At 49.4% G+C, this 27,595-nt stretch overlaps 1 protein-coding gene across 7 annotated transcripts in view; it reads right to left on the bottom strand.

Annotated features, from left to right (window-relative positions):
• LOC148838646 (ryanodine receptor 1-like) overlaps positions 1-27,595 on the bottom strand; it is a 115,215-nt gene that overhangs the window by 60,875 nt on the left and 26,745 nt on the right. For all 7 annotated transcript variants that reach the window (XM_088910483.1, XM_088910487.1, XM_088910486.1 and 4 more), the window contains exons 14-59: positions 27,195-27,330; positions 26,894-26,989; positions 26,542-26,660; positions 26,043-26,176; positions 25,317-25,558; positions 24,736-24,928; positions 23,997-24,213; positions 23,719-23,823; positions 23,505-23,608; positions 22,710-22,793; positions 22,212-22,371; positions 21,911-22,058; positions 21,247-21,452; positions 20,641-20,815; positions 20,205-20,410; positions 18,923-19,302; positions 18,303-18,432; positions 17,893-18,053; positions 17,343-17,508; positions 17,098-17,184; positions 16,232-16,458; positions 15,443-15,887; positions 13,953-14,516; positions 12,738-12,938; positions 12,509-12,620; positions 12,156-12,299; positions 10,853-11,126; positions 10,058-10,172; positions 9,398-9,530; positions 9,116-9,210; positions 8,789-8,924; positions 8,441-8,627; positions 7,542-7,653; positions 6,926-7,046; positions 6,461-6,630; positions 5,865-6,085; positions 5,125-5,215; positions 4,758-4,898; positions 3,213-3,376; positions 2,626-2,704; positions 2,189-2,278; positions 1,942-2,082; positions 1,591-1,668; positions 1,178-1,253; positions 464-587; positions 70-185 (exon numbers count right to left, since the gene is read on the bottom strand). In XM_088910483.1, coding sequence (XP_088766609.1) covers positions 70-185; positions 464-587; positions 1,178-1,253; positions 1,591-1,668; positions 1,942-2,082; positions 2,189-2,278; positions 2,626-2,704; positions 3,213-3,376; positions 4,758-4,898; positions 5,125-5,215; positions 5,865-6,085; positions 6,461-6,630; positions 6,926-7,046; positions 7,542-7,653; positions 8,441-8,627; positions 8,789-8,924; positions 9,116-9,210; positions 9,398-9,530; positions 10,058-10,172; positions 10,853-11,126; positions 12,156-12,299; positions 12,509-12,620; positions 12,738-12,938; positions 13,953-14,516; positions 15,443-15,887; positions 16,232-16,458; positions 17,098-17,184; positions 17,343-17,508; positions 17,893-18,053; positions 18,303-18,432; positions 18,923-19,302; positions 20,205-20,410; positions 20,641-20,815; positions 21,247-21,452; positions 21,911-22,058; positions 22,212-22,371; positions 22,710-22,793; positions 23,505-23,608; positions 23,719-23,823; positions 23,997-24,213; positions 24,736-24,928; positions 25,317-25,558; positions 26,043-26,176; positions 26,542-26,660; positions 26,894-26,989; positions 27,195-27,330 — 7,606 coding nt within the window. The remainder of the gene's footprint in view (positions 1-69; positions 186-463; positions 588-1,177; positions 1,254-1,590; positions 1,669-1,941; positions 2,083-2,188; positions 2,279-2,625; positions 2,705-3,212; positions 3,377-4,757; positions 4,899-5,124; positions 5,216-5,864; positions 6,086-6,460; positions 6,631-6,925; positions 7,047-7,541; positions 7,654-8,440; positions 8,628-8,788; positions 8,925-9,115; positions 9,211-9,397; positions 9,531-10,057; positions 10,173-10,852; positions 11,127-12,155; positions 12,300-12,508; positions 12,621-12,737; positions 12,939-13,952; positions 14,517-15,442; positions 15,888-16,231; positions 16,459-17,097; positions 17,185-17,342; positions 17,509-17,892; positions 18,054-18,302; positions 18,433-18,922; positions 19,303-20,204; positions 20,411-20,640; positions 20,816-21,246; positions 21,453-21,910; positions 22,059-22,211; positions 22,372-22,709; positions 22,794-23,504; positions 23,609-23,718; positions 23,824-23,996; positions 24,214-24,735; positions 24,929-25,316; positions 25,559-26,042; positions 26,177-26,541; positions 26,661-26,893; positions 26,990-27,194; positions 27,331-27,595) is intronic.

Below are 27,595 nucleotides of genomic sequence, written 5' to 3'. Positions count from 1 at the left end.
ACTGCTTTTCTCTCTCCATCCACCTCCCCCCATCCTCCACCCTCCCCCCATCTCCCACTCTGCCCGCACCCAGATGGGCAATGAACTCCTGTGCTATGTCCATCCACTTGAGCAGTTTCTGCAGGAACCCATAGGCGAAGCGCTTCTCAATGGAGGAGGTGTCCAACTCCATATCCTTCAGACCCCTGAGAAGGCACAGGAGAGGGAGAGACAGTGAGAGAGGAAGAGCAGTCCATCAGTAAGTCTGAGTGCCAGCGCGTCACAATGTTCAATTTTAATTACATTTTTTTATCTGGTTAAAAAGGTGACACAAGTCTTGCTTTCACGATGCTTCACAGCATAGTGCATGGCTTAACCATGCTTTTTGTGGGTGCTGCTATGCAGGAGTATGATCATACTTCCTCACCACCATGCCCAGTGTGGTCCCAGCTCAGGTGCACAGCTGTGCAACCCAGAATATTACCTGGTGACAGCATAGCCGTTGAGCTGCAGGAATTTGAGCAACTCATGGGCCTTCTCTCGATCCCGGGCCTTCTCCTTTGCAGTCAGGGTGTCATAAGGCACCAGCAAGGGATGAGTACCGCCCCCTACAGGACAGGTGCACAGTAATATAATAAGTGATACATTAACTAACACACATACACACTAGCACATCACCTAACTGAATAACTGGCCTGTTAAGCTTAACTCACACTCTTCACTGTGAGATGCAATACTATTTAAAAAGAAACAAACAAAAAGAAATGTACAAACGAGAGGAGGCTATTTGGCTCTCTGGCCTGTTTAGCAGTTGGTAGAAGCTAACTGATACAAGCGCTCATCCAGTCCTTTCTTGAAAGGAGTCAGGGTATCGCCTTCAACAACATGACCAAGTTGCTTGTTCCATACTCCCATAACCCACTAGGTAAAGAAATGTCTCCTGTTCTCAGTTTTTAAGGTAGTTCCATATCCTCTGGTTCATGTTTCACTGTTGATTTTGAAAATGTCAGGTGGGTTGAGTTTGGTCAAGCTTGTGAGGGTTTTTAATATTAGTATCAGGTCCTCTCGTAGTTTTCACTGTACCAGATAAAAAAGAATGAGTTCCTCCAGCTTCTCAGAGTATGACGCTCTCTTGAGCCCTGGAGATACTGTAGAGAGTATGTCTCTGGGGACTGAGGTCCCAGTCTCCTCTCCTTACCTTTGGCCTGCAGCTCCAGTTTCTTCTTGCGGCCCCAGGTGTTGTGGTAGTTCTCTGCCAGCTGCTCAGCCATGGCCTGGATGGAGAGAGAGTCGATAAGGAAAGGAGAGAAGAAGGGACAGGGGAGGAGGAGAGCTTGAATGTGCTGTATTGTCAGAAGTGATTGTGTCCTAGCTTTTGCATGTTTATCACTGTGTCCAGTCCGGACCTGTGTGTCTCTCCTATTTTGTCCAGTCTATTCAAGTTTGTGTCTCCTAATGTGTTCAGTTTACTTTGATATGGCTGTTAGTGTGTCTGGTCCTATCCAGTGCAGTTAATGTCTCCTACTTTGGCCTTTCTCTGTGTCTCCAGTCCAGCTGCTTGTGTTCAGTCCAGTGGTGGCTCTGAGCCGCTTCGGCCCAGCCCAGTCTTACCTGCAGTTCTCTGGACAGTGCCATGCCAGAGATCTCAATGGGCTGGGGGTTATAGCCATGGCTGGGATCGTAGGTGGCCTGCAGCACAGAGGAGAGAAAATTCACAGTCAACAGAGTCACACTGCAGCTCCAACATTACAAGCTTGTGGAGAGGAAGAGCCTGTACTCTCATGAAACTGTTCGTTCACACTTGTTGTCTCACTTTCTGCCCAGTTCTCTCCCTCCCTCTGATGAAGGGAGAGAATGGGTAGATGCAATCCTTTCATCTCTTCGTCCCTCCCTCCCTTTATCTTCCCACCTCTCCTCTTCTCCCCTGCCCTCCCATCTCTCCCCCTCTTTCCTGTGTCTGACCTGCACGGTCTGCGATATCTTCCTCGTCTTCTTTTTCTCCGTCTTCTCCTCCTCCCCCTCCCTCGCCTTCTCCAGCGTCCACTCCCAGGCAATCATGGCCTTAATGGACTCCTTGATGGGCCAGCGGTAAATTTCCTTGTCCTGGGAGAGACACAGGAGGCTGTGAGAGAGAGCCCAAGAAGGACAAGCCAGACAGAGAGAGGCCATCACACTGAACCTGGAACTGAAAGACAGACAGGGCCCTGACCTTCTCAGAGAAGGTCTTGTATGGCCTCAGCATGGGGTGAGTCTTGGCATTCTCATCCAGAATCTCTCCATACGTCCAGTTATTCTGGATCTGGGGACACAGCACAAACACATGCAAACATTAAAGTATTAATCAGTAACAGGGCACTCACTGTTCTGAACAGAATTAGCCATTAAAAAATGAGCAACTGTAGTATACTAATGGCAACTTCAAGATATTTTTATTATTTTACTATTTCTGCCCGGAGGATATTTTTCTTTCTTTCCCTTCTTTTGATACTTTCATGCTATTTTTCCTCCCTCTTCCTCTCCCCACCCCTCACCGTCTCACAAGCTGTTCCCAACTACTGTATGTGCTTCTGTCCTCTCTTTCTCCATCCCTGTCTCTTTCTTCCTCTCCTGCCCTGCTCCTCTCCTCAGCTCTCTCTCTTATCTCACCTTTTCAAAGGCCCACTTGTCGTGCGTATATTCGGCATATTTGTTGATGAAGCCATCCAGCTTCTCAGGGATGATGGTGCTGGAATAAACACACAGTGACAAGGACACATAATGGTGGACACATAATCGTGGTAATGAACTAGTTCATTTTCTATGGATTTTTGACCTTCTGAAGGGAGTGATTTGTCCTGTTTTTATTATAGTTAAATGGTCACATATGTATTTTCTTTCCAGTGGGTGGGGATTCACAATGTCTAATGAAATAGCTGTGTGCAGTTTGGAATAACTGTAGAGTTTTCTGTTTTTATTCATATATATCCACTCAGTGTAGCATCTCTTTATGCTTCTGCTCACAGTGGTGACCCCTGTACCCACACGGGGAGAGGGGGGGAAGTGCAGGCAGACTCTTCTGACCTGCCCACCCAGATTGAACCAGTCATCAGATTCAGCATGAGAGGAGAGGCGCTGCCCGCCCTGGTGACCAACCCTGTGCTCTGCCAGTTAGGGAATCCCAATCAGTTGGCCAGAGCCTCGAGACTCTGCTGTATTAATTATTTGCTTTAAAGTGGAAAAGCCCATTCTCTCACTTGGTGGTCTCTACAGGTTTGGGGTCAAAGTTGCCCTCAGCGTCCACAGAAGCCTTCTTCTCCGTTTTGGAGGAGTAGCTGGCATCCACGTAGTCCGGAGGGATGGCCCCAGCGATGGCACAGATACAGGGCATGGCAATTTTAAATAGCTCCGGGTCAAATTTCTGAGACAAAGAGAAAGACACACTCCTGTCACTAAAAATCAGTCCTGACTGCTGTTGTCACTCTTGATTACTGCTGTTGCTAACAATCAGTCCTGACTGCTCCTGCCACTCTGGATTACTGCTGTTGCTAACAATCAGTCCTGACTGCTTCTGTCACTCTGGATTACTGCTGTCACTAAAAATCAGTCCTGACTGCTGTTGTCACTCTGGATTACTGCTGTTGCTAACAATCAGTCCTGACTGCTCCTGTCACTCTGGATTACTGCTGTTGCTAACAATCAGTCCTGACTGCTGCTGTCATTCTGGATTACTGCTGTTGCTAACAATCAGTCCTGACTGCTCCTGTCACTCTGGATTACTGCTGTTGCTAACAATCAGTCCTGATTGCTGCTGTCACTCTGGATTACTGCTGTCAGTAACAATCAATCCTGACTTCTGTTGTCACTCTGGATTACTGCTGTTGCTAACAATCAGTCCTGACTGCTGCTGTCACTCTGGATTACTGCTGTTGCTAACAATCAGTCCTGACTGCTGCTGTCACTCTGGATTACTGCTGTTGCTAACAATCAGTCCTGACTGCTGTTGTCACTCTGGATTACTGCTGTTGCTAACAATCAGTCCTGACTGCTGCTGTCACTCTGGATTACTGCTGTTGCTAACAATCAGTCCTGACTGCTGCTGTCATTCTGGATTACTGCTGTTGCTAACAATCAGTCCTGACTGCTCCTGTCACTCTGGATTACTGCTGTTGCTAACAATCAGTCCTGATTGCTGCTGTCACTCTAGATTACTGCTGTCAGTAACAATCAATCCTGACTTCTGTTGTCACTCTGGATTACTGCTGTTGCTAACAATCAGTCCTGACTGCTGCTGTCACTCTGGATTACTGCTGTTGCTAACAATCAGTCCTGACTGCTGCTGTCACTCTGGATTACTGCTGTTGCTAACAATCAGTCTTGACTGCTCCTGTCACTCTGGATTACTGCTGTTGCTAACAATCAGTCCTGATTGCTGCTGCCACTCTGGATTACTGCTGTTGCTAACAATCAGTCCTGACTGCTGCTGTCACTCTGGATTACTGCTGTTGCTAACAATCAGTCCTGACTGCTGCTGTCACTCTGGATTACTGCTGTAAGTAACAATCAATCCTGACTTCTGTTGTCACTCTGGATTACTGCTGTTGCTAACAATCAGTCCTGACTGCTCCTGTCACTCTGGATTACTGCTGTTGCTAACAATCAGTCCTGACTGCTGCTGTCACTCTGGATTACTGCTGTTGCTAACAATCAGTCCTGACTGCTCCTGTCACTCTGGATTACTGCTATTACTAACAATTCGTTCCGACTGCTGCAATCATTTGGAATTGGAGTGGACAACCCACCTTGTGTGCCAGTGACTCGAAGATTCCCCAGAACAGCTTTCGGGTCAGATGCAGCTCTTCCTCTGAGGAGACTCCATAATTTGCCCAGCCATTTGGGAGACAGTAATACTTCCAGCAGCGCTCATAGTGATTGGTCAACAACTAGAAGAAAGAAAGTGGAGTGTGGTGTAGTGGTTAGGGCACTGGACTATATATATATAATGACTATTTTGTAAATAATTACAAATATTATTAATGGTAAAATAATATTAATACCAATAATACAGCTATTGCTACTGCTGATACTACCACTGCCTTTACGTTAGCTACTAGTATAGTGTCATTGTAGCTAAAACTGCTACTACATAATAACAGAAGAGTGGGGCACCTTCAGTGGCATCTTGGCATACTCGTTCAGGATGGGCACATCAAACACGAGCCGACGGAGTAGATGCTGTAGCATGGAGGGCCGGAGATACCTGAGAACAGAGAGACTGGGGCTGAGGTACTGTACTGGATAGGCAGGGACTGAGGTACTGTACAGTACTGGGCAGACAGTGACTTAGCTACTATACTTGGCAGACTGGGGCTGACATACTGTACTGGGCAGACTGGGACTGTGGGCCTATACTGTATTGGGCATACTAGAGCTGAGGTCTTTGACTGTACAGGGCAGACTGGGACTGAGGTACTATACTGGGTTTAGTAAATAGTAAATAGGCTGGATACACTGGGTGTCAGGGACTGCACAAACAATGAACAGAGAGAGAAAGCATGAAAGAATCCAACCAAAAAATAAAGAGAGAAAGAGTGACAGAAAGGGAGAGAGACAGGGAGAGATATAAAGACATAAAAGTTACACAAAATGAGAAAATCAGACAGAAGCAGTTAGACAATCAAAGACAAATAAAGGAACAGGAAATTCAGACAAAAACAAAAGACAGATACACTTATTAAAACTTTGTAACTTTGAGTGTATTGCATAATTGCTTTGGAAGCTTTGCTATGGTTATAAACCATATTTGAAAAAAACAAACAAAGTTCAAACACCATATTTGAATTTAGAAAAGAGAGCACAGCAAGACAGAGACAGAGAGCGATAAAGACAGAGACTGAGAGCCAGCTGACTTGCAGAGTGACATGAGGCAGTCCTCGATGACATCCCTCTGAGCCTTTGTGAGAGACCGCCCCCTGGAGAGACGGTAGATGGTGTGCAGCATGGAGTCAATCATGATAGCGCGGTGCTCAGTTCCCGCAAACAGGGGGGCGCACTTGGTGAGCAAGGGCAGCACTGCCTGGCACAGGTAGCGGTTCAGAGCCAGAGCCATCTCTGTGGTGCTGAACGCCGCCTAGAGAGGAGAGGAGAACAGCAGCTATCAGTGAGACAGAGAAACATACTGTATACACATTTACAGACTCTCAGATGATACATACACTGTAGAGACACACATATTCTATAAACACACTATAGAGACTTACAGATTCTATGCAGTACACACTCCGTAGAGACTCACAGATTCTATGCAGTACACACACTGTAGAGACTCACACATTCGATACAGTACACACTCTGTAGAGACTCACAGATTCTATACAGTACACACACTGTAGAGACTCACACATTCGATACAGTACACACTCTGTAGAGACTCACACATTCGATACAGTACACACACAGTAGAGACTCACAGACACCCACAGACACTGATTCAGTCCAGTCTCACCGTGTCCAGAGAGGCAGCAGCTCTCATGTCCGGGAGGAAGCCGACCTCCAGCAAGTGCAGCAGGAAGTCCTGGTTGTCGATGCCGTACACACGGTCCAGGAACAGCACCATGGGAGCCTTGTGGTCCGGCACAAAACTGGCCGACATTTTTGGCTCGACTATATTACCATCTGGAGAGACAGGAGTGGGCTGAGGAGCTGACTTCTCATTTACATCTGGCATCATTGCTTTCACCCTGTTTCCTTCTCACTGTCTGTCTCTATCTACTGTTTCTCCTTGTATCTATCCCTACTTTTCCCTATGCCTCTTTTGTGCTTCTCCCCCCCCATTTTCCCTACTGTACATCCCATCTCTCCTCCGCTTTCCAATCCCTTACCCTTGTCCCTCTCTGCCTCAGTATTTTTCTTCCTCTCCCTGCTCTCTCTCTCCTTGTTGCTTCTCTTCCTCACTTTCCCCATCACTCACCTTTCCCAAACGAAGGAATCTGCACAGGCAGGCTGATCACTCCAACCAAATCCTCAATGGGGACCAGAGACCGCAAGATTGCTCGGATCCTGAGAGCCTCACCCTTCCCGGCCTGGATTAGCTGCACACAGAGACAACAAACATTCCTAGAACACTCAGACTCCCTTTCCCAATACTTCACCCTACAAAGCTTACAATTTTCTTAAGGTAAGATCACTTTATTGGCCATGTACAATTTCTTGTATTGGGAATGTGTCTTTTCACAGACCCCAGCTTGCTCTCCATGAGACACACAGACAGGGAGAGAAGCTTGGGGTCAGAGCGCAGGGTCAGCCATTTATACAGCACCCCCGGAGCAGTTGGGGTTAAGGGCCCAACGGAGTAGGATTCCTCTGCCGGCCAAGGGATTTGAACCAGCAACCTTCCAGCCACAGGCACAGATCCTTAGCCACAGTGGCATGTGAAAATATTCTCAACAGCTTTGACAACTTTCCCACTTTCTCAACCATTCCCAGGTTACCACAAGACTGTAATGAGCATCTTATTAGAACTGAATAAATTTAATTACAATACTCCAGTGTTTTACTGCCACCGCCACCTATTCCACCTCACTTACATGCATCTCTGGTGCACAGCGCCCCAGCAGGTCGATCAGCGCAGCGTAGAATGACATGATGGCGTTCCCAAGATGCACCCTGTTCTCCTCCTGCTGCTCCTCACCCCCAAACCTGTCAGCCAACACGAGACGCAGGTGTGAGCAGGGCCTCAAAGGTCGACAGCAAGGTGAGAGGGAAGTCCCAACATGCTTAAACCAATACGTATCTCCATTTGTAATCAATGTGTTTGCAGTGAAAAGAGAACTTAAAGTTGGAGACTAGTGCTGAAAGCATGCAGCACACGAATAAGACCTCACTTAACTGAATACAGTTTTTGTCAGCCTGCTACAATAAGGACATTGCATGTTTGGGAAGAACCGATTCTTTTCAGTCTTCAATGCAGGAGATCAGAAAGGAATTTGATTCAAGTATTCAGAATCCCTACAGGTTCTAAGAAGGTCAACCAATGGACTAGTTCAGAACCAGCAATGACCTTGAGGCACAAGTGAAAATAAAGAGGGAGTGCATTCAGGGCTGAAAACAGGAGGCTCTCCTTACACAGAGAGTTGTGAGAGTCTGATCAGACTATATAGATGTTCCTGAAGTCAACATTCTGGGGTCTATTAAAAACACTTGGACTGTATCATTGAATCAATAAGCTACCTGCAACCAAATGAGCAGGACAGGCCACTCATTAGTAATCTTTCTTATCTTCTCAACCTGTGATTCATTCTATAACTAAACCCATAGTCTGAATCTGGTTTTCAAGCATAACTCAATATCTGACTCAGTTTATGGGTATCAATAACTTGATCCATAGCTGAGCTCCTGGATCCACCGGGAATACAATGCATGAGACACAAGGCCACTGTCTGAGGTGGGCACTGCCCGCCTCCTGCTCTCCCTCCCCGTCACTCACATGGGGAAGCGCCTGTCTTTCTTGACGGTGGGCCCATCCCTGGCGGGGTCCTCCGAGATCTTGATGGCCTCCTCGATGGCAGCCAGCAGCCCGTTGCCCCCCTCCCCTCGCAGCGCCGGGCCGAAGCATTCTGGCCGCCGGATCAACAGGCGCACAACGACGTTGGCGTTCTCCTCCACGCTCTCCCCTGCGAGAGACGAGACAGACAGGTGGGGAGAGAAGACAGGCAGATAAACACTTAAAGAACAGGCAGAGCTCGTTAAATTTCCCTTTCCCAGAAATGATAAGCAGACAGACAAGCAGGAAAAGGTAAAAAGACAAGAGAGAAGGCGATAGCTGGGGACTAACCGTTGACAAAGACAGCGAATCGTAGGAAGTCCAGGTATCTCTCCCCACCCATGGGGTTCCAGCCGATATCGGGGTAACCCTTCGACAGCAGCATGGGGCAGCTCTGCAGGCCGCAGCCTGCCAGGTACGTCACCACCTGACGTGAGAGAATTGGAGCCATTGAACGTTTCCACACTGAGTCTCGTTCTCCCTCTCCTTCTGAACTAACTGTCCCAGTCTCTCCCTTTCTCTCCCCCATCTCTTGCCTCCTACTCTAACCAACTATCCCTCTTCCTGCCTGACTCTGTCCACCCCAGCCTCCTCAGTCTTTTCCCCCCTGTCTCTGACCTTCTCCAGGTCCTGCTCCTGCAGGGCAAGGGCCAGCTCATTGTTGTCGATGACAGAGGCAGCCGCCACATCCAGGGGAGTGGAACCACGCATGCCTGCAATGTAGAGAGCCAAACTCAATCACACCACCAGGTGGCAACATGAAGACACATGAGTATAACATTGTCCCAGCCGGGGCCAGCAGACATAAACAAAAATCAACAGTCACGTCTCTAGAACACAGAAAACAAAGTCATATTTCACCACTGTTTCAACACAGGGATTCAAAAAGCCTTATCTCACCCAGTCCAATGCCACTATTCTGTAGCAGATAGCTGAGGTGGTCAAACATGGACCTCTGGTTCTGGCGGCTGATCCGGCAGAAATAACACAGAAACCGGCAGCAGTTGGTCACCATGCGGGGAAATCGGATCTCCTGGAGAGAGGGAGACAGACAGAGGGATGTCAAGTCAGAAAGAAAACGGAACAGGAGAACACTAAAGCAAGTCAGTGAAACAGTGAGGAAGTTAGAAGATTTGTGAGGCAGTGAAACAGTGTGCCAGAGAGACAGGCAGTCCAGGCAATGAGAGAGTGCTGAATGCTCCATATGTTTTTATGTCAATGTATTATGATTTGTCTATACTGTAAATGTCTGTAGATTTTATGTAAATTGTATATGCTTTGGCAACGCTGATTTATTCATTGGTCATGCTAATAAAGATTCATGAATTGAAATTGAGTGAGACTCAGTGGAGGTGAGACAGTAAGACAGACAGTGTGGCAGTGACACTGCTGAGAGTTAGTCTGTGTGTCCAGGCAGTGAGAGAGTGAGATGGTGATACGGTCAGTGTATCAGACAGGCAGTGAGAGAGAGAAACGGTGATATGGTCAGTGTATCAGACAGGCAGTGAGAGAGTGAGACGGTGATACGGTCAGTGTATCAGACAGGCAGTGATCCAGCACCTTGGAGTCGCCCCCTCCCAGCACGTTGACCATGACCTCCATGACTGTCTCATGCATCCCCAGCGCACGCATCAGATTGGGGTGCTGGTAGAAAACCTTGTTGTTCATGATGTTCCTGAAGGAGAAGGGGAGAGGAAAGTCAGGTTTAATGTCACAGCAGCAGAAACTGACCTAAAGCTCCTAAATGTCTGTATTATGAACTTTAGCCACTTGCCTTATAAACCGAGAGGCATAAAAATGTAACAAGAGAGTTGGAACTGACAGTATACAGTATATCCATGGCTCAAAACAAACATTTTGTTTTGCTCTGTTCTTTCAGGTCAATGACCTTCTGTATGGAGAAATACTACTGAGGTAGGAAGGTATTTTGTTTTAATGTAACAATTTATCCTGCCAGATGTGTGTTTTGTAGGACACAAAGTAGCCTTTCAGCTCTGTGGCTGTGAAGGGAGGAACACCTGCTGTTGAGGACAGCGAGTCAGTGAGACTGGGGGGCGAATGAGGTGGAGGAGCTACTACATCACTACACACCTGCTGCTACTGTGCATTTTACCAGGAGCTGCTGTAGACTCTGATCAGTGCAAATTTGCAACTTCAAGATGCTAAATAACAAAATTGGTTTCTTATTACTTCAAAGTGAGCTGCATTAACTACTGTCCCAGTTGTTGTGTTGATCCTCACAACGCACATATATTGCAGCTCCTGATTGTGTCTAAGACTTCTGCACAGCACTCCTATATCCTATGTATATCATTACATCCGTACAGAATATGTACTGTATAACTGCACACAGACCCTATGCTCTGGATCATCAGCCTCTCCTCCTCGGGGCCCATCTGCACGATGAGCAGTGAGCGGATTTGACCCAGGCACTCCAGCAGGTCCATGGTGTCGTGGACAGACACGGCATTGATGATGTAGGCCTTAGGCACCGCCCGGATCAGCTCCCCCAGACCGTCGTACTGCCGGTGCAGCAGGCTGAACATCAGCCGCACCAGCTCCGGGTTCTGGACAAAGGACTCCTGAGCCCAGTGCACCATGGTATGGGAGATCAACTCCTGAAGAGTACCTGGGGGAGAGAGGGGTGTTCATATAGACACACTGTATATAGACATATAAACAGATTGGACGCCACTGTGAGAGAGAGGTTTATATAGACACACACTGGAAACCCCTGTGAGAGAGAGAGGTTCACATAGACACAGACTGTGAGAGAGAGTTCACACAGACACAGACTGTGGGATAGAGTTCATATAGACACAGACTGTGGGAGAGAGTTCATATAGACACAGACTGTGGGAGAGTTCACATAAACACAGACTGTGGGAGAGAGTTCATATAGACACAGACTGTGGGAAAGAGTTCACACAGACACAGACTGTGGGAGAGAGTTCATATAGACACAGACTGTGGGAGAGAGTTCATATAGACACAGACTGTGGGAGAGAGTTCATATAGACACAGACTGTTGGAGAGAGTTCACACAGACACAGACTGTGGGAGAGAGTTCATATAGACACAGACTGTGGGAGAGAGATCATATAGACACAGACTGTGGGAAAGAGTTCATATAGACACAGACTGTGGGAGAGAGTTCATATAGACACAGACTGTGGGAGAGAGTTCATATAGACACAGACTGTGGGAGAGAGTTCACACAGACACAGACTGTGGGAGAGAGTTCATATAGACACAGACTGTGGGAGAGAGATCATATAGACACAGACTGTGGGAGAGAGTTCATATAGACACAGACTGTGGGAGAGAGTTCATATAGACACAGACTGTTGGAGAGAGTTCTATAGACAGACTGTGGGAGAGAGTTCATATAGACACAGACTGTGGGAGAGAGTTCTATAGACACAGACTGTGGGAGAGAGTTCATATAGACAGACTGTGGGAGAGAGATCATATAGACACAGACTGTGGGAGAGAGTTCATATAGACACAGACTGTGGGAGAGAGTTCATATAGACAGACTGTGGGAGAGAGTTCACATAGACAGACTGTGGGAAAGAGTTCATATAGACACAGACTGTGGGAAAGAGTTCATATAGACCCAGACTATTTGTACACACAACTGTGCAGATAGACTCACTGGGTTTGGCCTCTTCCTCTGGCTCTGGCTCCTCTTCCTGCCTCCTCCTTCTCAGACTCTTGATCTTGTCCACCAGGCTGAGAAACCTGCCTCGCAGAGAGGTGTCCTTCTCCTCTTCTTCTTCCTCCTCCTCGATGTGGATACCTGAGGGGGGAAAGAGGGAGACAGGGAATGAGGAAAAGAGATATTGAGAGGTAGGGGGAGACAGACTTCAGAAACTACATAGAGTGTGTTCAAGACTGAAATAACACTGCAGATTGGTGTGTCAGTGTACAGTGTTCATCAGTGCATTACTATATGCAGGATGCATTATTGTGTACACTGTATATCAGTGAGAGTATTTCCGGACTGACCACAGTGAGACAGCAGGTCATTGTGAAATTCCTGCATTTCATCCCTGATCTCGTCTGGCACTGGACATTCCTCGTCATCTGGAGAGTGCTTGAAGTTCAGGAGCATGTTGATCTGAAACAGGGGGGGGGGGGGGCAGGGAAGGACAGAAGCAGAGGACATTAACGTTAATGTCTCCATCCTGCGTGTAAAAGGCTGTGAACTAGCTGCGCAGTGTGGGCGTGCGCTCACCTGCTCCTGCGGCGGGGAGCGGAACTCGCGCGTCTTGCGCGCGGTCTCGGCGGCCGACATGGTGAACGCCATCATCAGCTCGTTGTAGCGCTGCCTCTGGTTGCTCTGCAGCAAGTTGATGAAGCGGTCAGAGAACGAGATGATGGCCTCCACGCGGTGGCGAAGCTCACAGTCGCAGAAATACTGCAGCAGATTACACATCTGGCAGAGGGGGGAGGAGAGGACGGGAGTGAGACAGCAGTGAGCACGCCTGCTCTGGACAGCAGTGGAAACTGAACAAAGGGTTGCTGGTGTTTACCGATCACAGCTCTAATAGCAGCACAATCAGAAGCTCTTAAGTGCCCAAGGAGAACTAGCCATCAGTGAAAGAGAGCTTTGAATATTCATCAGAGAGCTGGGGCTGAAGTATTTAAACACATCTGTATACAGCAGAATTCAGTATTTGCAAGTTCAATATTTGAAATTTCGCCTATTCATGCATAATATTTAGTGACCATGTTTTCCATATTCACAGACCAAATTCCCCTATCTGGGGGCTGCTGCAGAGTAAATGTAGACTCCCATTACCGCCTCATTTTTATCTCGCGCATCTACTTCACCCAACTTGCGGCAGTGTCTGTAGTAAAGGCACAGCTTGGTTAACATTTCTGTACTACTGCATCCTGGGTTATGCTTTAGTTATTCAGTTTCTTTCAGGAAATTCAGTATATGTGAGTTGTATGTAGGATTTCTACCAGAGTAGTGTTTGTATGTGACTTAGCATTGTGCAACGTAACAAAAGAAAGGCTAAATAACAAAAAAAACCTGTGGTCCCTAAGTTATTACAGTCTCAGCTCTCACGTGTCTCAATGAAAATGATAAGAAAAGTAATTATAAGAAAGAGAATTAGACAAATCTCAAAAGCAGGAGTGAGCTAGTTGAGTGGGAAGGGAGTGAGTACACTTAACTGACAACCAAGTCAATTATTACTATGCTGCAATAAACCCCATTACAATACAGTAGCACTGAGTTTATAATAGTGATCTAAACAAGATGTAAAAAGTAAGAAAATGCGCAAAATGCATAAAAAGTAAAGAAAACACAAAAACCAGATAGAATAAAAAAATTGTCATACGGGCTAAGCTACACATAACATCATGACAGTGATCTAACTTGTCTGCACATGCAATAACATCAGGGCGGTATTACAGTTACTGCTGAGGATCTCATCACTACCTGAAGCTTGACAGACTCTGGCAGCTTCATCTGCAGCAGCCCCTCCTCCAGCCCATCCTCTTCTTCCTTGGGCTCGTATTCACTGGCCTCCAGTTCCTTCTCCTCCATATCCTCCTCCTTCTCTTCATCCGCCTTCTCCCCTTTGCCCTCCTCTTCTTCCACCTCTTCCTCCTCCTCTTCCCCCTCCGCCCCCATCCCTTCATCCTCCAGCTCTTCTTCCTCCAGCTCCTCCTCTTCCTCAGGGGTGCCTCCTTCTGCTTTCTCCTTCATTTCCTCTCCCTCTTCCTTGGTGGTGGGCTGCTCGCCCTCTCCCTCTCCTCCTTCCCCCTCTCCTTCTCCCTCCGCCTCTCCACCGGCTCCCCCAGCAAAGACATTGGGCTCGATCATCTTGAGGATGTGCCGGACATCGTCATCCTCAAAGACGCCCATGATGAGCAATGTGCTGATGAGCTTGAGCACAGGTACGAACTGGAACTCCACGCTGCCGCCTACTGGGTCTCGCGTGTGCTGCCCACCATCTTGCACCGCTTCTGTCAACATGTTGATTGCCTTGGTCTTCAGCACCTGACAGGGACAACAACAAAGTCACATGTTCAATATCTATCTGTCTTTCATGGTCTGTGCCTGGTCTCTCTACAGGCCTGGGTCTGTGCCCTCTGTCTCTCCCTCTCTCTCTCTGTGTGTCTGCAGTGTGTACAGGCCTGGGTCTGTGCCCTCTGTCTCTCCCTCTCTCTCTCTGTGTGTCTGCAGTGTGTACAGGCCTGGGTCTGTGCCCTCTGTCTCTCCCTCTCTCTGTGTGTCTGCAGTGTGTACAGGCCTGGGTCTTTGCCCTCTGTCTCTCCCTTTCTCTGTACCTGCAGAGTTATGACAGGGCTCAGTGTGTACAGGCCTGGGTCTGTGCCGTCTATCTCTCCCTCTCTCTACCTGCAGGGGAATGACAGGGCTCAGTGTGTACAGGCCTGGGTCTGTGCCCTCTGTCTCTCCCTCTCTCTGTACCTGCAGGGGAATGACAGGGCTCAGTGTATACAGGCCTGGGTTTGGGCCCTCTGTCCCTCCCTCTCTCTGTATCTGCAGTGTGTACAGGTCTGGGTCTGTGCCCTCTGTCTCTCCCTCTCTCTGTGTGTCTGCAGTGTGTACAGGCCTGGGTCTTTGCCCTCTGTCTCTCCCTCTCTCTCTTTGTGTGTCTGCAGTGTGTACAGGCCTGGGTCTGTGCCCTCTGTCTCTCCCTCTCTCTGTGTGTCTGCAGTGTGTACAGGCCTGGGTCTGTGCCGTCTATCTCTCCCTCTCTCTACCTGCAGGGGAATGACAGGGCTCAGTGTGTACAGGCCTGGGTCTGTGCCCTCTGTCTCTCCCTCTCTCTGTACCTGCAGGGGAATGACAGGGCTCAGTGTATACAGGCCTGGGTCTGGGCCCTCTGTCCCTCCCTCTCTCTGTATCTGCAGTGTGTACAGGTCTGGGTCTGTGCCCTCTGTCTCTCCGTCTCTCTGTACCTGAAGGGGAATGACCGGGCTCAATGTGTACAGGTCCGGGTCAGTGCCCACGAAATTAGTGGGGGAGAAGTGCAGCTTGGGGCGCAGGCAGGTGGACAGCCCCACGCCAGGGAGACCGTGCTTCTTCTCCACGTCAGGGTAGAGCTTGATGCTGCGTGTCTCCTCTGTCATGGGCACGATGAACTCGTTGTTCATCATGAGGCGCGAGCGCTTGGCAGACTCCAGGTGCATGCTGATCAGGAGGTCGTAGTAGCCGCTGCGCAGGGGGCCGGGCAGGTAGGTGTTCTCGATGGTGTAGAGCAGCTGCGACTCGTCCACGTGGCTGCAGAGGGCGTGCGCCACGCGGTTGTTGCCCAGCGCACAGACGGCGCAGTACAGCTTAAGGGTGTGGTGATGGAACTTCAGCAGGTCCAGCCGCTCTGAAAGCTCCAGGATATCAATACACCTGGATTGTAAGGTGGGGGGGGGGGGCAATAGACAGAAGTGGAGACTTTGACCTTTAACAAACTTCATCTTAACAAAATATCTAAAAGCACAAAGAAGAAAAAACTCAACCTGTGTGGCTTGTGTAATGTGAACTCACAGTAACAGTGCATCACAACCCATCCCTCATCCGCTCCCCAACCTTAATCTCTAAACACTCCTCAAAGCCTGTCAATCCATCAAACCACCATTCTCTAAGGCACCATCCCTGCACCCCACTTTCCACTATCCACTAACCCACCATGTCTCCAGCCCCACCATCCAGCGAGCCAGCCCCTCTTTCCTCTTCCACTTCTCTGTCTGTACCTGTTCTCCTCTGGGATGTGCAGTGCCATCATAATGAGGGGCTCAGTGCACTCCACCATCCACCCGTGCCTCTCGCTGACCCGGGCGGACTCCGGTTCCAGGAACTGGTTGGGCATGCGGCTCCACACCACTGGCGTCAGCATCTGGATATCCAGCCGGGGTGGGCACTGCGGCACCGGGTTCTTCCGCTCACTACGGAACATCGCTGCCGAGATGGGCATGATGTTCTGGAGTGGGAAAGAGACAGAAGGGCATCAATGAATACTGAGAGACAGACAGCCCTACAACATACAGACACAGAAACACAGACAGGCCCACATAGTTTTTCACACACTCCCGCACACTTACAGCACAAGAAGAGGCACACACCAAGACAGATGGCCACACGCACACACAGTTTGACGCGCATGCATACCGAACTACCACACACAGACACGCCAACCGACACTCCAAAATAAAAGTAATAAGCCCCTGCACTTTCATAGTAAGGGATCCACATCAACTGCCACTGGGGGGCAGCCCCACCTGGGTGACACAGGGCAGCTCTTCTGCACCTGCAGCCCCACAGCCCAGCAGATCAGGGGAGGAGGGAGGATTAAGAGGAACTTTAAGAAGGCCATACTCTCTAAACCCAGGTTAAAATATACTGTAGCTAGGGCACCAGGGTTAACCCCGATCATGCTCTGGTTTGGAATATCTAGTCTAGAGGGAAGAGCTAGTTTTCCTTAATGTTTCCCTTCCTGGTCCTTATCAGACTCAGCCTTGCTTAGATTCTGAGACCTTACAAGATCAGGCTAGAAGGAGGTCACACTGCTGACACAGCACAGTCAGACCAGTTACACAGCCCGCCAGCCCCCATGACCGACCTTTAGCTTCCCCAGCTCAAACTGTAACATGTTCTGACTGGAGGGCAGGGAGAAGACAGCCGGGAACAGCTTGGTGTTGGGCTCCACCTGAAACACAGCAATGTAACTGAAACAACACAACTGCACAACACTATTGTAGAGAGTAGCTTTATTGTAGAGAGTATGTTTATATTACAAGGGTGTTGGTAAAAGTGTTGGGAGTCTGTAACCCCTAGAGTGGCTCTACTAAAAGAAAGACAGATCACCTGGTAGAAGGTATTTATCTCCTTCCCATTGGCTGTGAAGGTCATGAGTCCTGTTGCCAGGTCAACTAGGCAGCCAATCACAAGGTCCTCTTGGGTGATGCGGGTCTGCTGGGAGCTGTTACTGAACTCGCCCGCCCATACCATGTAGCAGTTACTGCGCTTCATACTGGCGCCAAGAAACAGAGAGAGGGAAGAGACGAGTCAGGGAGAGGAAGAGGAGAGTGGTCAGGGAGAAGAGGAGATGACAGGTTAGGAGGACAGAGGGAAAACAGAAAAAGAGGAAAAGACACTCCTCTACCATTACTACCATCCTCATACATCACACTGTACAGGAAGCTGCTTCATGAGTAGATCAGCAGGGACGGTTTAGGTGCCCACATACATCCTTCAGGATCAAAAGCATCACGTCTTTACTAGAGTCAAATTCCTCCACACTGACTCCCCCTTAAGGTCCGAGCCTGAACTGGACCTGTGTTTAGTTTTGATGTGGGATCAATTCCAGCTCCTGCCCAGGAGGGTTTAGGAATTCTGGCCTCTCTCCAGCCCTCACCTGTCGTGGATGTTGCCCTTGTCGTCGCCCAAAGTGACGGTGACCGTGCGGACCTTGCTGAGGTCGAAGTTGAGGTCGAACTGGTGGTAATCTGGGGTGACCCAGCCCACCCACACCCCGCTGGGCTCCTGACCCGCGAAAATACGCACAGAATAATAATACTGCAGAGAGAGAGAGAAGGCAGGATGGAGAAAGATGGACAGAGGGAGAGGAGGATGGAGGGAAGGAGAGAAAAAAGGGGGAAAGACAGCTCAGACAAAAGCAAACAGGTATTTTAATTTTATCTCTGGGGCTCAGTTTTATTTTAGTATAGTGGGTTTCTTAATAAAATTGTTTCCTGAATTTAAAAAGAATTGTGTGAGTCTGGGGAACAGCGCGGTACTGGGGTCCAGTGTTATTTCGTGGCACACCGTGGTTGTATTGAGGATCATTTCCGGGTCATCTCTATCGTCAGGGACAACGTCCTCCATCAGCCTGGGTACAGTGGGAATGACCGGGGGCGGAGCGATGAAGGCAGCCTTCTTGGCCTTGAAGAGAAACCTGGGGCGAGAGAGCGAGGACGAGACGGCTTAGGCAGAGAGTGAGAGAGAGGCTTAGAGAAGGGTTAGAGTAAGACACAGGGAGAGAGTGAGAGGCTGAGGGTGAGAGTGAGAGAGTGAGACAGAGAGAGAGGCTGAGGGTGAGGAAATGATGAGAAAGTGGCTTAGGGAGATAGTGATAGTGGGAGAGAAGAAGGGATGAAAGAGGGTGAAAGAGTGATCACCAGTCTCTAATAACAGCACTCAACCTGCACTTTGCAATTCACCAGGGATCACCAGACACTGTTGTACATTCTTGACTGCCAATATAAAAGGGAAGTGATAGGAGAGAGAGACTAAAAGAGAACGAGAATGGTGAAGACGTGCTGAAGAAAAAAGGAGAATAGGATGGAAATCCGTCCTCTCAGCTCGGGAAAATGCCCTCTTCAGTAATCGCATAGCCAACGTAGCAGCACAAAGCAGGACTAGCGGAAAATACAAACAGCCCTCACCCTCTCTTCTTGCCCTTCTCTGAGGCTGCGTCCTTCTCGTTCTCCCCTCCCCCCTTCCCCGCGCTCTCCTTCTCCTTCCCTGGAATCTCCCGCGGCTGGGAGGGCTCCTTCTCCGTCCCCTCGGCCTCCTTCCGGCTGGCGGACTTCTTGAGCTGCTCGAACTCGGAGTCGGGGTCCACCTCCTGCACCTCCTCCTCGGGGTTGGTGAGGGGGTGGGTCAGCGGGGTCGTCCCCGCGGGCACCCTGAAGGTCTCGTGGAACTCCACGGGCATGCTGAGCCGCATGAAGAACATGTCGGTGTTGGCGTTCTGGGAGCCGAACGTTCGGTGGGTGACCTTCAGGCAGGGAGGGCTGTCCACTGTGCCGTCCACTCGGGACACCTGTCAGGAAAGAGGAGGAGGCAGCAGGAACAGGGGGAGGAAGAGGAGGTAGGAGGTCAGGAGCAAAGGTGGAGAGAAGAGAAGGGCAAAGGGAAGCAAGGCAAAAGGAGAAAAAGTCAGAGAGAGAACAGAGAAAAGCAGAAAGGCATTAAAAATGAAACTCCTTCTATATGCAGCTGTATGCCTCCATCCCTTTGTTATCTGATGGCTGTCAGCAGCCATATCACTCTGCAACTCACAACTGGCAACCCACTGAAGCTCAGCAGGTGTGAGCCTGGTCAGTACCTGGAGGGGAGACTCCTGGGAAAGCTGAGGCTGCTGCTGGAAGAGGTGTTAGTGGGGCCAGCAGGGGGCGCTCACCCTGCAGTCTGAGTGGGTCCTAATGCCCCAGTATAGTGAAAGGGACACTATACTGTGAACAGGCGCCATCCTTTGGATGAGACGCTAAAACCGGGTTCCTGACTCTCTGTGGTCATTAAAATTTGCAGGGTGTTTCTCGAAAAGAGTAGGGGTGTAACCCCGGCATCCTGGCCAAATTTCCCCCTGGACTTTACCAATCATGGCCTCCTAATAATCCCCATCTCTGAACTGGCTTCATCACTCTGCTCTCCTCCCACTGAGAGCTGCTGTGTGGGGATCTAGGTGGATGCTGCACATTGGTGGTGGTGGAGGGGATCCCCATTACTTGTGAAGTGCTTTGAGTGGAGTGTCCAGAAAAGCGCTATATAAGTGTAAGCAATTATTAATTATAATTATTATTTTCTTTCCTCCTCATTCCCTCTTTCCTTTCACATGTACAGTGCAGCTCCTGCTTTCCTCCCCTCAATCTTTTGCTCCCTCTTTCCTTTCCTGCTAGTTTAGTCTGCCTCTTCCCCCAGTGTGTGTGTGTGTGTGTAAAGCACCTCCACGTGGTGATCGGTGGGCACAGGGTTGAACTGCGGCAGGCTCTTGCTGAACCACATGGTGATGTCTCTCTTCATGTTGATGGCGAAGGGCTCAAAGCCTTCCTGCAGGCCACAGATGGTGAAGTAGCGCAGGCTGCTGACATCCTGGCCCAGATTGATCCGGCCCACCTGGGAGAGGCCCAGGCTGCACACCGGGATGAACCCTGGAGTGAGAGAGAGAAGGAAGAAAGGAAAGTCTAGTCGTTTGACCCACCTTATTGAATAGAAAATCAAAAGGGAAAATAAATCAGATCTATATGTCCTTGAAGCATCCTACTCATCTCCTACTCTCCCTCCCCCTCTCCTCCCCCTCTCCAGTCTCAATGCCCTTGAAGGCCTGCTCCCAGAGGAGTACCCTACTCCTGCCCTACTCTCTCCCTCCCCCTCTCCTCACCCTCTCCGATCTCGATGTCCTTGAAGGCCTGCTCAGAGCCGGAGTCGCTGATCAGCAACTCTCCGTTGAGGGTGAACATGATGTTCATGTCCACCAGGTCGATCATGCAGCCCACGACATCGCCTGGCTGCCAGTTGCGTCCGAATGGCTCACTGCCCACATGCCAGCGCTGGGCCTGGGCACAGAGAGAGAAGGACGGGCAGGGAAAGACAGTGAGAGAGAGGAAGTGAGAGAGGCTGGGAAGAGGTGAGGTATGGCAATCTGTCACAGGCAAAGATATCTACAGTGAACACTCTGCACTGGAGCCCTACTTGGAGTGACTGGGAATTATTTACTAAGGTTTCCTGCTATGGTTCACACTTTAATACCTTTCATTCATTACTATTTATTTTATTTATAAACATAGAGGCGTGAAAAACACATGCCTTATGCATGGCACGAAGTGCTTTGGATCCAGTATTCATTTGTTACATTTCTGATGCGTCTCACAATCTTATCTAGCTTGCTTTTTGCTACTGTAATTTTAAAATAAACAAATGTGTAATTACCCTTTCTCTAATAAAGCTTTTTCAACTGGACTGAACTGAAAGGGGGAGAGAGTCTCACCTTGTTCCCGTTGAATACGTAGGAGAGCTCGTCAGCACCGAGTTCAGTGTCGGCTCGTACGTTGGGGCGCGCCCAGCCCACCCTCATCTCACCCACTGTCACCGCCTCAAACTCAAAATACCACTTCCCACTATTCACTGCGTACGACTTCTCCGCACGGAACACGCGCACCTTGTCCGAACGCGCATGGCCAGGTCCATGGCCACCTGGGAGAGGGGCAGGGTGAAAGGAAGGTGAGGAGGGAAAAGTGAGAAAGAGACACAGGCCCAGACTGCAGCAGAGAGAGATACAGAGGTAAACACAGAGAGAGAAAGAGAAACACAGTTTGGCACACAGACACAACATTACAGAGACAAATGTCTAGAGAGAGACAGACAGAACTACAAACAGACCACTGATATGAAAGACAGACAGATGAGTATAGATTTACAGAACTACACACACAGAGCAATGAACTGAAAGACAGACAGATGAGAAGACAAAACTACATAAAGACCACTGAACTAAAAGACAGATGAACAAGTAGACCGGTTTACAGAACTACACACAGAGTACTGGACTGAAAGGCAGACAGATGAGTACAAATTTACAGAACCACACACAGAGCACTGGAGTGAGTAGACAATAGATTCAAAGACAGACAGGTAACAGAGAGGACCCTCACTGGACTCCTGGTCGGGTGGCTCGATGTTGTAGCCGTAGCCGATGAGAGTGCGGACAGCCTCGCACACACTGTCACGATTGGTCTTCTTGGTGCGCTCGTCCAGAAGGTTATAGGGCACCAGCCGTGGGTTCCTCTTGTTCATGATGTCCTGGAGGGAGAGGACACGCGTCACAGGGACGGGCAGGGAGGTGGAAGGAGAGGGGAAGTACAGAAGTAAAGAGCTAGGAGGAGTACAGGAAGAGGAGGAGTGGGAGAAGGAGGCTAAGTGTGTGGCTAAGGAAGCTCTCTCTCTTGTTCTCACCTGGACTATGCTGTAGGTCCAGCCCTGCCTGACACGGTCCCTGGCCCACACGTTGTGTCCGTTTTCTGCCAATCGGTCCACCAGCGTGTTCTGGGCAGGGGTCAGCTTCACATGGGACAGGTCCAGAGGGGCTGGCTTGTACCCACTGCTCATCATATACCTGCACACGGAGGGAGCGATGCATTAGTCTGGTGTGGAATTTACAGTGCCTTGTAACATATCTTGGGCTGTATTAGTCCAGGCAGCCCTAATAACTGTGTTAGTATAAGCAGTACTTTAACTACAGCAATAAGAGCAGCAGTATGAACAATGGTAACAGTAGTACTTTGAACAGTGGTAACAGTGACAGTAGCAACAATAATCATAGTCACTGTATTTATATCAGCTGTACTATGAGCAATAACAGTTAAACTGTGGCTGCGACTCCAAAAGATATGTGTCTTGTATCTATGTTAAGCATCTGTATAGCTCAATCATTCAAGCTTTCACTTCACTTACGTCTTGGGAAGCTTGATCTTCTTCAGGTTCTCCTCTGCCTTCTCATCTGCCATGCCAACGTGGCAGCCGAGAGCCAGCAGGGTCCTGCACGGGGAGAGGGAGCGAGAGGGAAGGGCAGAGAGAGCAGAGCGTTCTTTACTGTACAAAATCACCGCTGTCATTTCACTCATCCAGTAACTCGAGAACAGAACACCAAAGAGCAGAACAGCACGCTCCTCAGGAAATCCAGTTCGCCGTCTTGAGCGCAGTGCTCATGAGCTGAGGAAATCAGAATGCTAGTGGTACTCCGGGTCACACTACTGTCCCCAAACATCACAAATTTGATCGGATTTGATCACAGTGTGTTTCAATTGCTGCTTTATTCCGGTCCAGAACGAAATTAGAGGGAGATGAGGAGTGTGAGTAAGAGGGAGAGAAGGAAGAAAGACAGGGCTCTATCTCCTATTAAGACAGACTGCACTGTAATAATTACCCCTTTATTGACACTTCTCACACTGGTAACATTAATTATTAGAGTATTATTGTATTTAATCATACAGATGGACATATACACACAAAATCCTGATCCAGCCTGAGAAGCTTATGAATGTATTTTTAAAAGGGGAAAGGGACAAAGCAGCTGGCCAGTCCAGGGCAAAGTCAAGGTGAAAGAGGCTGTTTTACTTTTGTTCATATTATCCTAATTAAGGTATGTTTAAACACACGCCAATGCTTGGCCATCCCATCCCCACGCCCTTGCTAAGCCCCAGTCTCCTCGTGCCAGGAGAGCTCGCTGGAGCCGAGCCTCAGACTCACTTCAGGGTCTCTCCAGACATCTGGAGGTTGTAGTTCCTCTCCGGCTCCGGCAGTCGCTGGAACTCCACGAGACAGGGGTGCAGCTTCTTGTTGTCATCTCGGAACTGAAGAGAGAGAAGGTGAGAAGTGGAGAGGGAAGAAGGGAGGGGAGTGGGAGGGACAGGGGGTGAAGGAAGAGCACAAACTGCAGTGGCGATCAGGGTAGTTGCAGTACCATGCCGTAGGTCCAGCCCTGCTCGATGCGTGTCACGGCCCACAGCTCGTGGATGTTCTCTGCCAGCTTCTCCCGGATGCGCTCCAGATGGGGGGGGAGCACAATCTGCATGTGATACATTATACAGTACGTACAGTAAACTGCACCTTCACAAAAGTATGCAGACACTTGCACAGGTTTCACATGTGAGCTCCGTAGAGCGTATTCTACAGTGTGTAGCACTGCGCCTGTCCCGTGTGCTCTGTAGTGTACAATTTACAGACGGTGCTGTACATTACCTGCACAGTGTCCACAGGGCAGGGCGTGAAAGCGGTGTGTGTGAGTGACTGCGTGGGCCCCAGCAGATTGCGGACGCCATCAAAGTCATGCTTGTACTCCTTGATGGGCTCAATACGCATCCTTTCCTTGGGCAGCAGGGCCTCATAGCATGGGGCATACCCCGGAGGGGGCAGGAACTTGAAATCGCCGTGACGGCCGCCCAGGAGGAATCGCACTCTGAGAAAGACAGACAGCCATAAGATTCTCTCATCTTCTTTTTTCACACACCCACGGTGCTACACAGATCACCTCCCCGGTAAATCTACCCATACGTCTAACTGAGAGCCTTCCCAGTCTGTCTCTGCCAGACACGGTCTCTATGTCTCTCTCCCTCGGTTTGTCTTTCTTCCTCTGTCTCTCTCGATTTCCCCTGGTCTTCCCTGATCTCTCTGCCTTCCTTGATCACTCTCTGTTTTGCTCGATCTCTCTCAGTCTCTCACAGTCGTCCTCAGTCTCCTTCGGTCTATTTACCCCTCCCAGTAATCCTGTCTGGGTCAATTTCTATCTCTTCCTTTCTCCCACTCCTTCCCAGCCTACGACCAGACCTTCCGACTCCCTTCTCTCTTTCAGTCTTCACTTGTGCCTCCAGACCCCCAGGCATTCCCAGTCTCTAAGGGGGGGACAGGCCCTTGTTCCCCCAGAATCTTCCAGTCCAGCCCCCCCTTGTCTTCCTGTGTGGCCAGTGGCTCAGATACTCACTTGACTCCAGCCGAGAAGCTGACAACAGGGAAGAAGAGTCCGTCCAGGTTGAAGTTCTCAAACATGCCTTGCACCGGGTGCCCATTGATGCGGAAGGAGATGCTGGGCACGCTCAGATCCAGGCAGCAGCTGACAACATCGTCTGGTGCCAGGAGGTGCTGATTGGGTGAGGCCACCACACGAGGAACACGCCCTGCAGGGGGGCAGGGGGGCAGGGAGAGAAGGGTGGAGAAGGGCAGACAGGAAAGAGAACAGGGGGTAGGCCAACAGAACGAGAAAGATAGGAAACAGGGATAAACAGAGACAGAGACAGGGGACAGACACACAGAGGAAGAGAGAAGAACACAAAATAAGGAACAGTAGAAAAGGGAGAGAAACAGAAAGGGAGAGACAGAGAATAGGGGAGAGGGTTGGAGACAAAAAATGTTTTAATGTTCAATTTTCTAGCCATATCTACTGTATTTATTTATACAGTATATCCGCATTTGGTTCTGAATCCATGCATATTTGTTCAAACCCATCATGATCATTCAATTCATCATCATCACCCCTCCTCTTAACTCCCTGCCAGCACAGCTCACCTGACCACAAGTGCAGGCCGTCAAACCCGTAGGAGTAGAGGTCGTCCCCGACGCCGTTGCTCCCCCAGCCCTCGCCCCCACCGGGATAGGGGCTGTACCCCTCGGTCAGTGCCCAGCCCACACGCAGGTGCATCGCCTGCGCCGTCACGAAGGGCTCCACGTAGTCCACCATCACCTCGAAATACCACTTCTTGTACTGCGTGGATCCCTCGCACGTGCCCAGGAAGATATTGGGCCTCACGCTGCAGAGACGGAGAACAGGGGAGAGGGCTGTGGACAGGGCCTGGCGGACGTCCGATATATACTCCGGGGTGGAGAAAACAGAAAAGGGGGTGGGAGTCAAGGGCTCGGAGACAGGCAGGACACACATTCAGGAGACACACATTCTCCTGAATGTTTAACAGACATGTCTGTCCAGTGTATACGGTACACAAAAAACACACAGGGAGAGGGATGAGAGTCCAGGCATGAGGGTAATAAGGCCAGAGAGAAATACTGAAGGACAGACACACAAAAAAAGAGAAACAGGAGGCAGGCAGACAGGCATGCAGTGGACTGGAGGACAGACAGACGGGCAGACAGTTCTCAAAGCTACCATACTCATGAACAAGCGGCTCCTCTTGTTGCATCCTTCTTTGCTCTTTTTCTTCATTAAAATTAAAATCTGACTGTGTTTCTATGTGCATCTCAACAGGAATCCCCCAACAGGAAGTGCCCATCTTTTACCTGGTGACATAGTTGATAATGTTGGTCTGCAGAAGAAGGTCGCGGCCCGGAAGGAGATTCTCCGTGATCAGGTTCTGATTGGATCTCACAGCCACACCATTACACACACAAAGAGAGCACAGCACATCCAGCACCTGCCAGACCGGACAGAGAGAAGCAGAGAGACGGGGAGAGAAGGGGAGGGAAATCATGGATTATTCTTGAACAGAGGGTGTGTATTAGTTCTTTATTAGTTAAAAGAGGTAGTATGTCCCCTCTATACAGAGCTTGTCCACCATGCGTTAAGTGCTAGCATGTCACTCATAAATACCTAAGACATGTATAATACAGTATCAGTGCAAACCACAGGTCCAGAGTGTGTTGTGTGTTTAAGTACACTGTGTGGACTTTGTATGTTGTATGTGTACTCTGTATGAACAACCTGTGTGCACTGTGTATGTAGTGTGTGTACACTCTGAATGTGTGTAGTGTGTGTACTGTGTCCCCTCCAACTCCTTGCCTTGTGGTTGCGGCCGTGTTTGTCCAGCAGGGAGATGATGGACTTGATGTGGTTCTCCTGGATGATGTTCAGAACCTCAGGGCTCTCAATCAAAACACAGTACAACACCTCCAGGATACCTACAGACAGAGAGGAAGAAGAAGGAAGCAAAGGGAGATACTGTAGGTAATACACTAATATACATTGTGCAGAGACATACAGGGAGAGACAGATAGGAAAGATGGTTCAATCCACTGGAGACATTCAGACACGATAACAGACATACAGTAGGAGACAAGGAAGGGGAAAGTGAGAGATCAAAGCAGAGAGAGAAAAATCCACAAAGAAACAGAAAAGGGGCCAGTGACAGTACCAGAAGAGGCCTCCAGTCGATCCAGTTTGCTGACCAGCCAGTCCAGGTTGTCAGAGAAGAGTGCGCAGTTGGCCCGATTTCCCCGGATCAGAGAGGCTGGAGGGTGAGACAGAGACAGTCACTCCACACATTGTGCACAGTGAGGGCAGAGTCAATGTGGAGTGTGTAAAAGCACAAGAACGTATTCTTGTAACTAAGTAACTCTGTCCATCTTGCTTAATTCAGAATGCTTTGTTGAGTAGTATCTTATTGATCAGAATAACTAAATCATCTAAGTATAGCTGAAAATGCACTGCAGTACCCAGCAGCTCGTAGAGCAGGTTGACAATCTCCTTCCAGGACTCGGCTGCCTCCTCGCCGGCCATCTCAGAGAAGTGTGCAGCTGTGTTGTAGACATTGAGCCGGTCGATACACTCCAGCACCAGCGCGATCATTCCCTGTACATACAGTGTCACAGAGATGATGAATAAACACCAACTGACGCGCAGAATCATAGTGTCCGACACACCAAATGCTGCTGGTTCTCACGGTGACTGACACACTGACACTGAATCACACAGTGCCTGACTGATTGACACTGAATCATAATAACTGACACTAAACCAGACAGCGCCTGACACACTCACACCAAATTACGCAGTGACTAACCGACACTGAATCGCAGTGACTGTGACACACTGACAGACACTGAACCACACAGTG

Source organism: Atractosteus spatula, chromosome 3 (assembly GCF_055471065.1).
Source record: "Atractosteus spatula isolate fAtrSpa1 chromosome 3, fAtrSpa1.hap1, whole genome shotgun sequence".
Classification (NCBI taxonomy): domain Eukaryota; kingdom Metazoa; phylum Chordata; class Actinopteri; order Semionotiformes; family Lepisosteidae; genus Atractosteus; species Atractosteus spatula.
This window is presented reverse-complemented; position numbering and strand designations above follow the sequence as displayed.